Source organism: Limulus polyphemus, unplaced genomic scaffold (genome assembly GCF_000517525.1).
Source record: "Limulus polyphemus unplaced genomic scaffold, Limulus_polyphemus-2.1.2 Scaffold3303, whole genome shotgun sequence".
NCBI classification, from domain to species: domain Eukaryota; kingdom Metazoa; phylum Arthropoda; class Merostomata; order Xiphosura; family Limulidae; genus Limulus; species Limulus polyphemus.
In genome coordinates this window covers 117,531-132,203 of record NW_013668913.1, presented here as the reverse complement: position 1 = coordinate 132,203, position 14,673 = coordinate 117,531, and the positions used below count along the sequence as shown (strand labels likewise).

Sequence of the window (14,673 nt, the reverse complement as noted above, 5' to 3'; positions counted from 1 at the left end):
CTGTGTGTTATTCCATATCAATCAACGATAACTGACATCTAGCTATCAACACAATGAACTTCAAGGACTGTGTGTGTTACTTCATATCAATCGACGATAATTAACTACCAACATAATGAACTTCAAAACCTGATTAATAAGCACATCAGTAACAAAGGAACAGCTTATTATAAACACCTCTTTAGTCAGGCCCGAACATTTATTTCTCGTCTGATTTATGATCTGAGGTATTTAGGCCATTTTTTCCCCGTATTACGAAGGCCACGCTGGTTTAGCGCGAGATGTACTTGTTATGATTCCATAATGAAATGACCTTCAACCGAAAACCGTCATAAAAGATTTAAGATATCTCCAGCAAGAATCATCTGCAGTATAACTCCAAGGTTCCAGTGCTGGTGAATGGATGGGGGAGATTTTTACAGCATCCTGGACACATTAGTCGAATCTGTTTATTAGTGACGTCTGTAACGGAAAGCTAGCACAGGCGTACGTATTTTTTTACACTGGAAAATGTAGACAGTACATTGGAAAATCTAAGATGAAGGTAATTATATAAGTAAATGTTGTTGAATAAAGCAGCCGATTCTGTCCACAATAGAGACAAACTGATGCTTCATCTGTGTTTTTCTAATTTATTAAAAAAAGTTGCCATATTTGAGCAAGAAATGAAAAATTGCCCTGTGACACTTCATCAAAAATTGTCTCGTGACACTTCATCAAAAAAATTGCCTCGTGACATTTCATCAAAAAATTGCCTCGGTTTTTTGATGAAGTGTCATGATGCAAAGATAAAGCATTTACTGGTATACAGGTGTCACACCTTAGGGATTGCTTCCACTACAGTCGACCTTATTTTCTGTATATAGAGGCTAAACCTCTGTCTAGTCAAGGTAATTTTTGGTAGTGCATTTCAGCACTGGTATCTGCTCGATTATCTGACAGTGCATAATCACCATTAGCTGTCGTTGATAGATTCTCGACACAAGGTGTCTTTTGGGTCTGTTCTCTGAACCTCTGCCAATTGGGCCTCAGTGAGGACCAAGTCATAGTACTCCTTCTCATAGTACTGGTCCTTTCACTAAGTTGACACTCCCATGTTTACAGCAACAATTCTTACTGGTGGTCGTGGAGGTGGTTAGTCTATTAGCCAACGGACTCATCATAGCCAATTATGTTGTAACCATGGTAAGCACATCAGACTGGATGGTCATTATGTTCATGATGACCAGTGCCTTTTAGCAACCAATCTCTCCCAGCTCTGAAACAGTCTTATTTGGCTTCAGAATATAGTGATCCTTTCAGAGATTTGACCACTTGACACAGCAGATAGATTGATGACTTTGATATGAAACACACATTGGACATAATAGATAGCTTAATGGCTTTACATGAAACACACATTGGACATAAAAGATAGCTTAATGGCTTTCATATGAAACACACACTGGACACAGCAGTTAGCTTAATAGCTATGACAGAAACAGACAATGGACAGAGCAGATAGCTTAAAAGCTTTTATATAAAACACACAATGAACATCATAGATATCTTAATGGCTTTGATGTGAAACACACATTGGACATAATAGATAGCTTAATGGTATGGTTATGAAACACGCATTGGATATAATAGATAGTTTAATGGCTTTGATATGAAACATACACTGGATATAATTGATAGTTTAAGGACTTTGATATGAAACATACACTCAGCATAATAGATATCTTAATGGCTTTGATATGAAACATACACTCAGCATAATAGATATCTTAATGGCTTTGATATGAAACATACACTCAGCATAATAGATATCTTAATGGCTTTGATATGAAACATACATTGGAAATAATAGAGAGTTTAAGGGCCTTGATATGAATCATACATTGGACATAATACATAGCTTAATGGCTTTGATATGAAAAATACACTGGATATAATAGATAACTTAATTTCTTTGATATAAACATACATTTTACATAATGGATAGCTTATTAGCTTTTATATAAAACACGCATTGGGCACAGCAGATAGCTTAATGTTTTTCATATGAAACACACATTGGATATATTAGATAGCTTAATAGCTTTGATGTAAAACACACACTGCACAGAGCAGACAGCTTAATGATTCTAATATAGAACACACACATTGGACATAATAGATAACTAAATGGCGTTGATATGAAACACACATTGCACATAATAGATAGTTTAAGGGCTTTGATATGAAAAATACATTGGTCACAGCAGATAGATTAATGGCTTTGATCAGAAACACACATTGGACATAATAGATAACTTAATGGCTTTGATATGAAACACACATTGGACATAATAGATAGCTTAGTGGCTTTGGTATGAAACACACAATGGAAATAATAGATACCTTGATGGGTTTGATATGAAACACACATGGGGCATAATATATAGCTTAATGGCCTTCACATGAAGCATATACTGTATATAACACATAACTTAAAAGCTTTGATATGAAACACACTTTGGACATAATAGATATCTTAATGGGTTTGATATGAAACATACATTGAACACGACAGATAGAGTAATGGCTTTCATATAAAACATACGTTAGACATAACAGAAACTTAATGGCTTTGATATGAAACATACATTGGACACAGCAGATAGCTTAATGGCTTTTATATGAAACATACATTGGACACAGCAGATAGCTTAATGGCTTTGATATAAAACATACATTGGACATAACAGATAGCTTAATGGCTTTGATATGAAACACACAATGGACATAATGGATAGCTTAATGGCTTTGATATCAAACATACATGAGGCATAATAGATAGCTTAATGGCTTTGATATGTAACACATATTGGACATAATAGATAGCTTAATGGCTTTGAAATGAAACACACATTGGACGTAATAGATATCTTAATGCTTTTGATATGAAACCTACATTGAACATAATAGATAGCTTAATGGCCTTCACATGAAACATGCACTGTATATAACAGATAACTTAATAGCTTTGATATGAAAAACACATTGGACATAATAGTTTTCCTAATGGGTTTGATATGAAACATACATTGAACACGACAGATAGCTTAATGGCTTTCATATAAAACATACGTTAGACATAATAGATAGCTTAATGGCTTTGATATGAAACTCACCATGGACATAATGTATAGCTTAATCGCTTTGATATGAAACATACATGGGTACACAGCAGATAGTATTAATGGCTTTCATATAAAACATACGTTAGAAATAATAGATAGCTTAATGGCTTTGATATGAAACATACATGGGTATAATAGATATCTTAATGGCTTTGATATGAAACATACATGGATATAATAGATATCTTAATGGCTATGATATAACACTCACAAATTGGACAAAATAGATAGCTTAATGGTTTTGACGTGAAACATACATTGGATATAATAGATAACTTAAAGGCTTTGATATGAAACACACTTTGGACATAATAGATAGCTTAATGCTTTTGATATGAAACATACATAGGACACAGCAGATAGCATTAATATTCTTTGATATGAAACACACATTGGACATAATAGATAGCTTAATGCTTTTGATATGAAACATACATGGGACACAGCAGATAGCATTAATATCTTTGATATGAAACACACATTGGACGTAATAGATATCTTAATGCTTTTGATATGAAACATACATGGGACACAGCAGATAGCATTAATATCTTTGATATGAAACACACATTGGACGTAATAGATATCTTAATGCTTTTGATATGAAACATACACTGGACATAATAGATATCTTAATGACTTTGACATCAAACATACACTGGATATATTAGATAACTTAATGCTTTTGATATGAAACATACATGGGACACAGCAGATAAATTGATGACTTTGATATGAAACACACATTGGACATAATAGCTAGCTTAATGGCTTTGATAAGAAACATACTCTGGATATATTAGATAACTTAATGCCTTTGATATGAAACACACACATTGGACATAATAGATAGCTTAATGGCATTGATATGACACATACATTGGACACAGCAGATATCTTAATGGATTGGATATGAAACACACATTGAACATAATTGATAGTTTAATGGCTTTGATATGAATCATACATGGGACACAGCAGATAAATTGGACATAAAAGATAGCTTAGTGCCTTTCATATGAAAAACATATTCGACGTAATAGATAGATTAATGGCTTTGATATGAATCATATAAGGGGCACAGTTGATAGTGTAAAGACTTTGACATTAAACTTATTTTGGACATAATAGATAACTTAATGGCTTTGATATGAAACACACTTTGGACATTATAGATAGCTTAATGGCTTTGATATGAAACATACATTAGACACAGCAGATAGCTTAATGGCTTTAACATAAAACACACACTGGACATAGTAGATAGCTTAATGGCTTTGATATGAAACATACACTGGACATAATGGAAAGCTTAATGGCTTTGATATGAAACATACACTGGACATAATAGATAACTTAATGGTTTTGATATAAAACACACATTGGACATGGTATATTGTTTAATGGCTTTGATATGACACACACTTTGGACATAATAGATAGCTTAATGGCTTTGATATGAAACATACACTGGACATAATAGATAATTTAATGGCTTTGATATAAAACACACATTGGACATGATATATTGCTTAATGACTTTGATATGAAACACACATTGGACATCATAGATGGCTTAATGGCTTGATATGAAACATACATTGGACACAGCAAATAGCTTAATGGCTTTGATATGAAACACACATAGGACATAATAGATAGCTTAATGGCTTTGATATGAAACATTCATTGGAAAAAGCAGATAGCTTAATGGCTTTAATATAAAACACACACTGGACACAGCAGATAGCTTAATGGCTTTAATTTAAAACATACATTGGACATAATAGATAGCTTAATGGCTTTGATATGAAACATTCATTGGACAAAGCAGATAGCTTAATGGCTTTAATATAAAACACACATTGGACACAGCAGATAGCTTAATGGCTTTGATTTAAAACACACAGTGGACATAATAGATAGCTTAATGGCTTTGATTTAAAACACACATTGGACATAATAGATAGCTTAATGGTTTTGATATGAAACACACATTAGACACAATAAGTAGATTAATGGCTTTGATTTTAATCATACCTTGGACACAGCTTTTATCGTATTACTTTGATTTGAAACATACATTGGACACAGCTTTTATCATAATGACTTTGATATGAAACATACATGGGACACAGCGGATAGCTTAATGGCTTTGACATGAAATACATTTTGGTCATAATATATTAGTTAATGGCTTTGATAGGAAACGTACACTAGATACAGCAGACACCTAAATGTCTTTGACATAGAACACAAATTGGACATAATAAATAGCTTAATGGCTTTGATATAGAACACAAATTGGACATAATAGACAGCTTAATGGGTTTGATATAGAACATAAATTGGACATAATAGATAGCTTAATGGCTTTGATATGAGACATACACTGGACAAAGCAGACAACTTATTGGCTTTGATATAAACCATACACTGGACAAAGCAGACAACTTATTGGCTTTGATATAAACCATACACTGGACACAGCAGATAGCTTAATGACTTTGATATGAAATACACTTTGGTCATAATAGATAGCGTAATGACTTTGATATGAAACATACATTGGACACAGCAGATTGCTTAATGGCTTTGATATGAAACATACATTGGACACAGCAGATTGCTGAATGGCTTCGATATGAAACATACATTGGACACAGCAGATTGCTTAATGGCTTCGATATGAAATATACTTTGGACATAATAAATAGCTTAATGGCTTTGACATAAAACACACATTGGTTATAATAGATAGCTTAATGCCTTTGATATGAAACATACAATGGATATAATAGATTACATAATGGCTTCTATATGAAACACCCATTGTACATAATAGATAGCTTAATTTCTTTGATATGAAACATACATTGGACATAATAGATAGCTAAATGGCTGTGATATGAAACATACACTGGATATAACAGATAGCTTAATGGCTTTGATATGAAACACAATTTGGACATAATAGATAGCTTAATGGTATTGATATGAAACATACATTGAACACAGCAGATAGCTTAATGGCATTGATATGAAACATACCTTTGACACAGCAGCTTGCTTGATGGCTTTGATATCATATGTACATTGGACACAGCAGATAGCCTAATGGCTTTGATATGAAACGCACATTGGACACAGCAGATAGCTTAATGACTTTGATATGAAACATACCTTTGACACAGCAGCTTGCTTGATGGCTTTGATATCATATGTACTTTGGACACAGCAGATAGCCTAATGGCTTTGATATGAAACACACATTGGACACAGCATATTGGTTAATGGCTTTGATATAAAACACCCACTGAATACAACAGATAGCTTAATTGCTTTGATATGAAACATACATTGGACACAACAGATATCTTAATGGCTTTGATATGAAACACACGCAAACAGTAAATGGATATTTGATGTTCTTTTTCCTCACTAGTGAAATTAATCAAAAACTTGTTTTTATCCAGTTTTTAACCGTTTTTGTGCCAGAAGTTTTGGCTCTTATTTTATCCGATAATTGTCAAAACTGTCCATTTTGTAATTTAGCTACTTTATCATTTTAAGTTCACTTTAATAAGTATTCAGCAGCTTTTAATTAACTGTAAGTAGAAATTTAAAATTACTTATCTGAGTAAATCATTAAATATATTAAAGATTTTCTGTTTGATCATGAAGATAAAACTTAAACTGTATTCTAGACTGAATCAAAACTACAACTCAGTGGGTTCTATTGCAGTTAGTATTTTCAACCTGAATTTAAGTTGCCAGGTCAAAGAAACCTAGAGTTCAGGTCTAGCCATTCATAATTCTCAACGACTGATTATAGAAAAGGTCAGCAAAACCCTCAGCCACAAGGGCTTTGTCCTGTTTCTGGACCGAATAAAGGAAGTGACTGTTACTTGTATAACGCGTCCACATCTGAATGTGCAGATTGTGTTCAGCTAATCTCGTCTCGAACCCAAGACTCTGCGACTTAGCCCTAAACGCTATCCGCTAGGCCACCCCGGTCCTACTCGCTTCTTGGTGTAACAATGAAAGTGACTGCTACTTATTTAACGCGTCCACAACTGAATGTGCAGATTGTGTTCAGCTAATCTCGTCTCGAACCCAAGACCCTGTGACTTAGCCCTAAACGCTATCCGCTAGGCCACACCGGTCCTACTCGCTTCTTGGTGTAACAATGAAAGTGACTGCTACTTATTTAACGCGTCCACAACTGAATGTGCAGATTGTGTTCAGCTAATCTCGTCTCGAACCCAAGACCCTGTGACTTAGCCACAAACGCTATCCGCTAGGCCACACCGGTCCTACTCGCTTCTTGATGTAGCAATGAAAGTTAATGAACTTATTTAATTACTTGAAACAATATCCAAAATTCTATATATCATGTTTCATGACTATTTTCATAACTATTAATCAATTCGAGCCGAAAATATAATTTATTCTAAATAAAAGAAACGAAAAAATGTCCATCAACGTTTAAACTTTAAATAGAACAAAGACACGTTCTTTGAAAATATATATATATACAAATAAATAAAGCTTAAACTTTTTTTATTTGATTCAAAACGTGTTGGAATATTTTTTTCAATCAACCATAAAATATATTCTGTTTCTGTCCAGAATCAGAAAGGTACCGTTCCAGACAGCATATTATCATATTTAATATGGATATATAGTTTTTATATTTAACTTATTCATTAAAAAAAACAAGAGATAATTACGAGTGTAATTTATTCAAATATTTTGAAGTTTTGATGTGCTTGAAAATACGTCGATTTAGTTTATTTAATACCTTGATTATACTGAAATCTCTATATATCATATTTACATATATATGTATAAATGATGAGAGGCTTAGTTATAGTCTAAAAAAGCGTCGTCACCATAAACAAGTCAATTTTCGTTTTAGTGTATTACGAGTCACTTAGAACGAAAATAATTAACTTCAAGGGCCTCTGTGCAACTTTTACAGCGCACTCATGCGGGAAAAACCGTAAATAAACCTGGGGTATTCAGTTTCGCAGTGTGTTTTTAGCTAGGAGAAACAGCTGTTAGCGGTGGGAAAACATCACTCGATGTAAAATGTTAGTGACAACAAGCGGACCATGTATAGTCGAAGACGGTGTCTCATCTGTCGTGACGATTCACGTGGATCTCACGTGTAACCGTAACAATTAAACAGATACTTATTAAATTCTTAGCTAATATATATATATATATATGCGCATTAATTAACTGATTAGTTATTTTTTAAGTTTTGTTCTTCAAGTTCCAACAAGAAAAGAATGAATGAGCGAGCGAGAAGCCACATATACAGACCAAAGTTATATCTGGTGGTTTGGACTTTGATCTTGACCAATGTATTTGAAATGCTGACCGCAGATAACCTGCGTAAGTATTATTTCTCTCAAATATTTCCTTCTTACTTCGTACAGTTTTTATATTCTTAATAGTTTTCATCGCAGTCATTTTCTCTGTATCCAGGAGCGACGCCACCCTCATCCTAGAGAGGAGGCTCAGGTGTGGTCACACAATACTATCGTGTGTAAGAAGTGAAATTAAAACTAAGTTATCTTTGGGTGCCAGGAATATAGGGAAGGCTAAGGCACATTTTGGGGTAGCTTCAGCCCCAGCAGGACCCTTTACCGCCGCCCCTGTTCATATCTGGCGTATTTACATAATCATGTTGAGTTTCCCGTAGACTGTACTGTGGAAATATCTGGTGTATTTATATAATCATGTTGAATTTCCCGTAGACTGTACTGTGGAAAGATCTGGTGTATTTATATAATCATGTTGAGTTTCCCGTAGACTGTACTATGGAAAGATCTGGCGTATTTACATAGTCATGTTGAATTTCCCGTAGACTGTACTGTGGAAAGATCTGGTGTATTTATATAATCATGTTGAGTTTCTCGTAGACTGTACTGTGGAAAGATCTGGTGTATTTATATAATCGTATTGATTTTCCCGTAGACTGTACTGTGGAAAGATTTTTCATATTTCTATACGATACTGTTTAATATTCTAAGTCGCTTTGAATGTTTTCACGTATTTAATATCATCATTCTATGATGTACTTTTCGCGAAACTTTTCTAGGCCAGTTTTTAATCACAAGTCAGTAATAACGACATTCCGATATCTGTACAAAGTGTCCTGATTAGCGGTAAGTTTACGGACTTACAACGCTAAAATACGGTAGAAACCGCAGCTAGCCCAGTTTGGCTTTGCTCTAAAACAAACAAACAAACAAAGTTTCATGATCCAGAACATTAGTCTTTTACCGCTGCTGTGAAACCAGAATAAACAGTTAGTTTACTAAGGGTTTACAAAATCTAGCAAGTTTTAAGTCTACCGAAACAGGGTGAGTAAACAAACCACAGCATGTTTTGTCTTATATATCTTACTATAAAGATGATCCATTAATTACCCAGAGTTCCCTGACTCAATTACATTAATGTTTTTACGGCAGTGTACATAGGCTAATTTGTTTTACGTAAGAAGATGTACAAAAAATACTACGAGAAGAGATTTATAGACTTTTGGTTTTGAACTTAAAGACACGAGAACTTAATCAGTTAAATGAGTCATCTAATGAGATCGTTATGGGTTTAATAACAAGAACAAAGAAGAAGGAGAAACATTGTTCTTTATACAAGTTATTCTTCCTTAAAGTACCCTCACCTACTATATATAACATACACTTAGAAGAGTTTTTTCTATTTCCAATCTTATTAAAACATACAATGAGCTCTCGAGGCACGGTTTTGCCTCTTCCCAAAATATATGTTCGTTTCCATGGAGCTGAATTTCTAATTTTACAACTCCAAAAGAGGGGATGGCCACGTTGTTCGAATACCTACATCAGACCCACTATGTCAAGTATCTGGAAAGAAATGGTTACGGCCCATTTATATTTCCTCCGAGAGCCCCGCAATAGATTGAGTTTGTGTGTCTGTCTGTTTGTTTCGGATATTCGCGCAGAGCTACAAAAAAAAGTGCACTACTCGTCCCAAATTTCGAACTGGTGGACTAGAGTGAAGGCTGTTAGTCCAACTCTCAGGCTACTCTAATGGGATAGTGGGATTTGCCTGTCACTCTTATAACAAACTGTGAAACTACGTGTTCACATTTGGGCACGCCAAACACTAGGACACTCCCAGCTCGCAACTTCAAAGCTTTTTATTAGCTTGAAGCTCAGCTGTTAATTCTATAAACGGAATTATAACATGGATTAAAACGATGTTTTAACGTCGGAAAAACACTTCAGTAAGATATGAGAAATGTAAATGTAATATATTATATTTTGATAATTTACTCATCATCGTCCACATCCTTGGAAGTTTCTTAACACTAGTTTTCTATCTGGAAGTAATCTAAAACCAAAACTAACTTGTTGGTTCGTCATCTCTTCTGCGTAATGGGTAAAGTTAATTAAAATAAAAAATAAATAATATTAATGTGGCCTTAATCCTTACCATAATTTTATAAAAATAAATAGTGTATCAACCATTTCTGGATTTGTTGTATCCCAACTGGTCTGATGAGAACTGGTATTAGGTGAAAAACCTCCTCAGCACTGGATATATTAGATAGAGTGGGGTTGACATATTGTTGCCTGAAGGGGTTATTGTTAGCGTTCTAATGATCTAACAGCCTGCTGTCTAACACTGACGTTGTTAGCGTTCTAATGATCTAACAGCCTGCTGTCTAACACTGACGTTGTTAGCGTTCTAATGATCTAACAGCCTGCTGTCTAACACTGGCGTTGTTAACGTTCTAATGATCTAACAGCCTGCTGTCTAACACTTATGTTATTAACGTATAACTGATCTAACAACCTGCTGTCTAACACTCATGTTTTTAACGTATAATTGATCTAACAACCTGCTGTCTAATACTGATGTTATAAACGTATAATTGATCTAACAACCTGCTGTCTAACACTGATGTTATTAACGTATAATTGATCTAGCAACCTGCTGTCTAATACTGATGTTGTTAACGTTCTAATGATCTAACAGCCTGCTGTCTAACACTGATGTTATTAACGTATAACTAACTCATCTAACAACTTGCTGTCTAACACTGATGTTGTTAACGTATATCTGATCTAACAATTAGCTATCTAACACTGATGTTATTAACGTATATCTGATCAAACAACCTGCTGTCTAACACTGATGTTATTAACATATAACTGAACTAACAACCTGCTGTCTAACACTGATCTTGTTAACGTATAACTGATCTAACAACCTGCTGTCTAACATTGATGTTATTAACGTATATCTGATCTAACAACTAGCTGTCTAACACTGATGTTATTAACGTATAATGAGCTAACAGCGATATTTTGGCTTTCGCGGCTGCTGTCCTCCCCACAAAAGTCAACTCAGCCTAGTCAACATTATATAGCCAATGTTTAAAGGACGTACATGAATGGATTAATTGAATATGTGGTAAAAACGTCAGTTTTCAATGTCTTTAGTATTATACAATCAATGTTTAAAATGGTAAGACTAGGGAACACAAATGTCAATTTGACAGGAAAGGAGTCACCTTTAGCTAAGACAGTTTTATTTTTCTAACAGGGTGGTTGGTCTTTAAAATGGGTTGCCTTCGGATATGGTAGGTTTAGTTAATTTAAGAGAAAGTTTCATAATATTTGAATGATAAAGGCTGGTTTTGATGGTTTGTTTTGTATATAACTTAATTTAGTGGATGGGATGGCCCACATGGTCCAAAAGGTCCCTTGTTGTCCTTTAATGTTATATCATGTTAATATCTAACACCAAAAGGTAGCAAATGATACAACAAAAACTCTATTCTATCAACTTTATTGATAACAAAGTATAGATGTCTTCTTGATAGACGATTTCATTGGACAGTCTTACGTAACAAAATTTAGAAGCCTTCTTCATAGGGGTTGTTTTGAAATATTTTCAGAGTTGTACAAACCATAAATTAAAATGTGTACCACATTCTAATGGCCCCCAGAGGGTGCTGTGCATTATTTTTTGTATATATTTGTTTATCTATTTATTGTCGATGTGCTTTTTGGAATGAAAAAGCGATTTTTGCGCTTAGTAAAGATAATCATACTTGTTCTGTTGTATGAAAGGTTCATGAATGATTTGATGATGCTAAGATCATATTGTAGCTTTCTTTACTGTACATAAAATTTGAAGTACATTTTTAGATAATAGTTTATGGTTCTGTTACTCTCTGGTATTTAGGTGCAAAACTGAAACTGCATAAATTCAATTTCCAAATATACATTGAACTTTTAGAAGTTCACAAAAGTGTGTTTTATTGGGTATGGCTAATCATAGGCAGTAGATATATTATCTCGAATATTTACCCGAATTATCTTTAGTATTTAGAAAGGACTCCATTTTCCTCACTATCACTAAACTCTAAATAAATATTTCTCAAGTCATAATTAAGTTAAACGTTTTATTGCTCTGGTTTCTTAGAGAGATACACGATTTTTTATGCATTTTATGTAATTTCCTGAAATGCCTTATTTCCCAAGTTTAAGTATCGTGATTGGTTCCTTTGCAATCACTTGTAACAGCATTAAGCACTGTGATAGGCTAGTTTTAATTCTCTTGGTAACAACATTGAGCACCATGATTGGCTAGTTTTAATTCTCTTGGTAACAACATTAAGCACTATGATTTGTTCGTCTTAATTCTCTTGGTAACAATATTAAGCACTATGATTGGTTTGTTTTAATTCTCTTGGTAATAACATTTAGTACTATGATTGGATTGTTTTAATTCTCTTGTTAATAACATTAAGCACTATGATTGGTTTGTTTTGATTATCTTGGTAATAACATTAAGCACTATGACTGGTTTGTTTTAATTCTCTTGGTAATAACATTAAGCACAATAGTTGGCTAGTTTTAATTCTCTTGGTAACAACATTTAGCACTAAACCCTCGTATCCATAGTCCAGGCCCACTAACCACAGGCCACAAAGGTCAACATGAAGCGTTAGTATAATTTTAATTGACGAGCTTATCTGTCCACATACAAAACATTATTGGTCATTCCTTTCCAATACGACGTTTTTCTTTGATAACAACGTTACACTACTTGTTTTGTTTTATTTGAAGTTAAGCACAAAGCTACACAATGGGCTATCTGTGCCCACCACGGGTATCGAAACCAGGTTTCTAGCGTTGTAAGTCCGCAGACATACCGCTGTGACACTGCAGTAGTCTCGTATTTTTATTACTACTTTTATACTGGTGTAATGTATTCTTATTACTTTTTTATATACTGTAGTGTTTATTTGTGCTCCACGAAACCGGTATATTTACCTCATTCCAGCGCATTCTACTTCATGTGACCAGTCTATTTTAACCCTATTTTTATTTTTATAACGTTTTGACACATCGACACTGTAACGCATTGTAGCCATGTTCTTATTTCAGCGTTTTTGTGAACTTAACGAGTCTAATGTATTTTATATTTCTCCTTTATTAGAACGTGTTTTCCGGTATTTCACTAAATGTACTTCGACCATTTTCTAAAGCCATGATGAAATGTCATGAGGCAATTTTTGATGAAATGTCATGAGGCAATTTTTTGATGAAGTGTCATGAGGCAAATGAAAATAAAATATAATAAAAATGCCCGTTAAAAGAATTAATAATACCAAATATACACACATAGACATGCCACTTAGATATTAAAGTGGAGTTTTAGCACTAGCTCTTCTTTCTTATTTGATGTTGACTATAATGTTTCAGTTATTAAGACTAACATGTGTAAAAAGGTTTGTTTAATTATTTTGATGATTTTATTGTGTAATGTAGTATTTGGGGTTTCAAATCAAGTTTAAAGGGCTCTATAATATCCAAGCATACTTTAAGGGTTTTGTATTATTGTATTTGAATGTAGTTCTTTGTTTAAGGGTTGCGTCATCTTTGTGGCGTGTAATCGTTCGTAAGGATGATGGAACGTTAATGTACTTTTTGACCATGTTGCAAGTTTAAATTTAATTGGTTTAAAATTTAATTTAATTTTTGGCTTGAAGTCTAGTCTGAAACAAAGATGAGGGAAGGAGAGGAGAATGTGATGTGCAGACATATCACATGTTTTTACCATCTTTTATTAATATAGGAACTTTTCACTCAACATTTTTAATTTAGTTTGTTTCTAGGCAACTTTAATATAAACGCATGATCCAGAAAAACTTTGAAAGTGTTTTGTTTTAGTGCCCTTATTGTTCGTTATAGCAGACATTATCTACTTTGCCCCGACATATGTTGCTGCAACTTCATTCTTTGAGTGAAATAGCTCAACGAAAGCACTCATTAGAGAAGTAACTTTAACAGCAATATCGAAGTAAAAATGCTGTTTTTTCTTGATGCTACTTATTATTTTCATAATTTATTGTTTATAATTTTCCCTAAGGAAAGGAGTCCCAGTTTAAAGATGTGAGAAGTCAGAGCGTGTCTTGGTTTTATGGCTTAAA

The 14,673-nt window shown here is 33.8% G+C and overlaps 1 protein-coding gene across 1 annotated transcript in view; it reads left to right on the top strand.

Moving 5' to 3' along the window:
* The first annotated feature begins 8,448 nt into the window (after window positions 1-8,448).
* The window catches only part of LOC106469101 (protein eva-1-like), a 95,210-nt gene continuing 88,985 nt past the window's right edge, over window positions 8,449-14,673 (top strand). Inside the window, exon 1 of the mRNA XM_022397514.1 lies at window positions 8,449-8,570. Within this exon, the coding sequence (XP_022253222.1) occupies window positions 8,465-8,570 (106 nt within the window). The 5' untranslated portion in view covers window positions 8,449-8,464. The remainder of the gene's footprint in view (window positions 8,571-14,673) is intronic.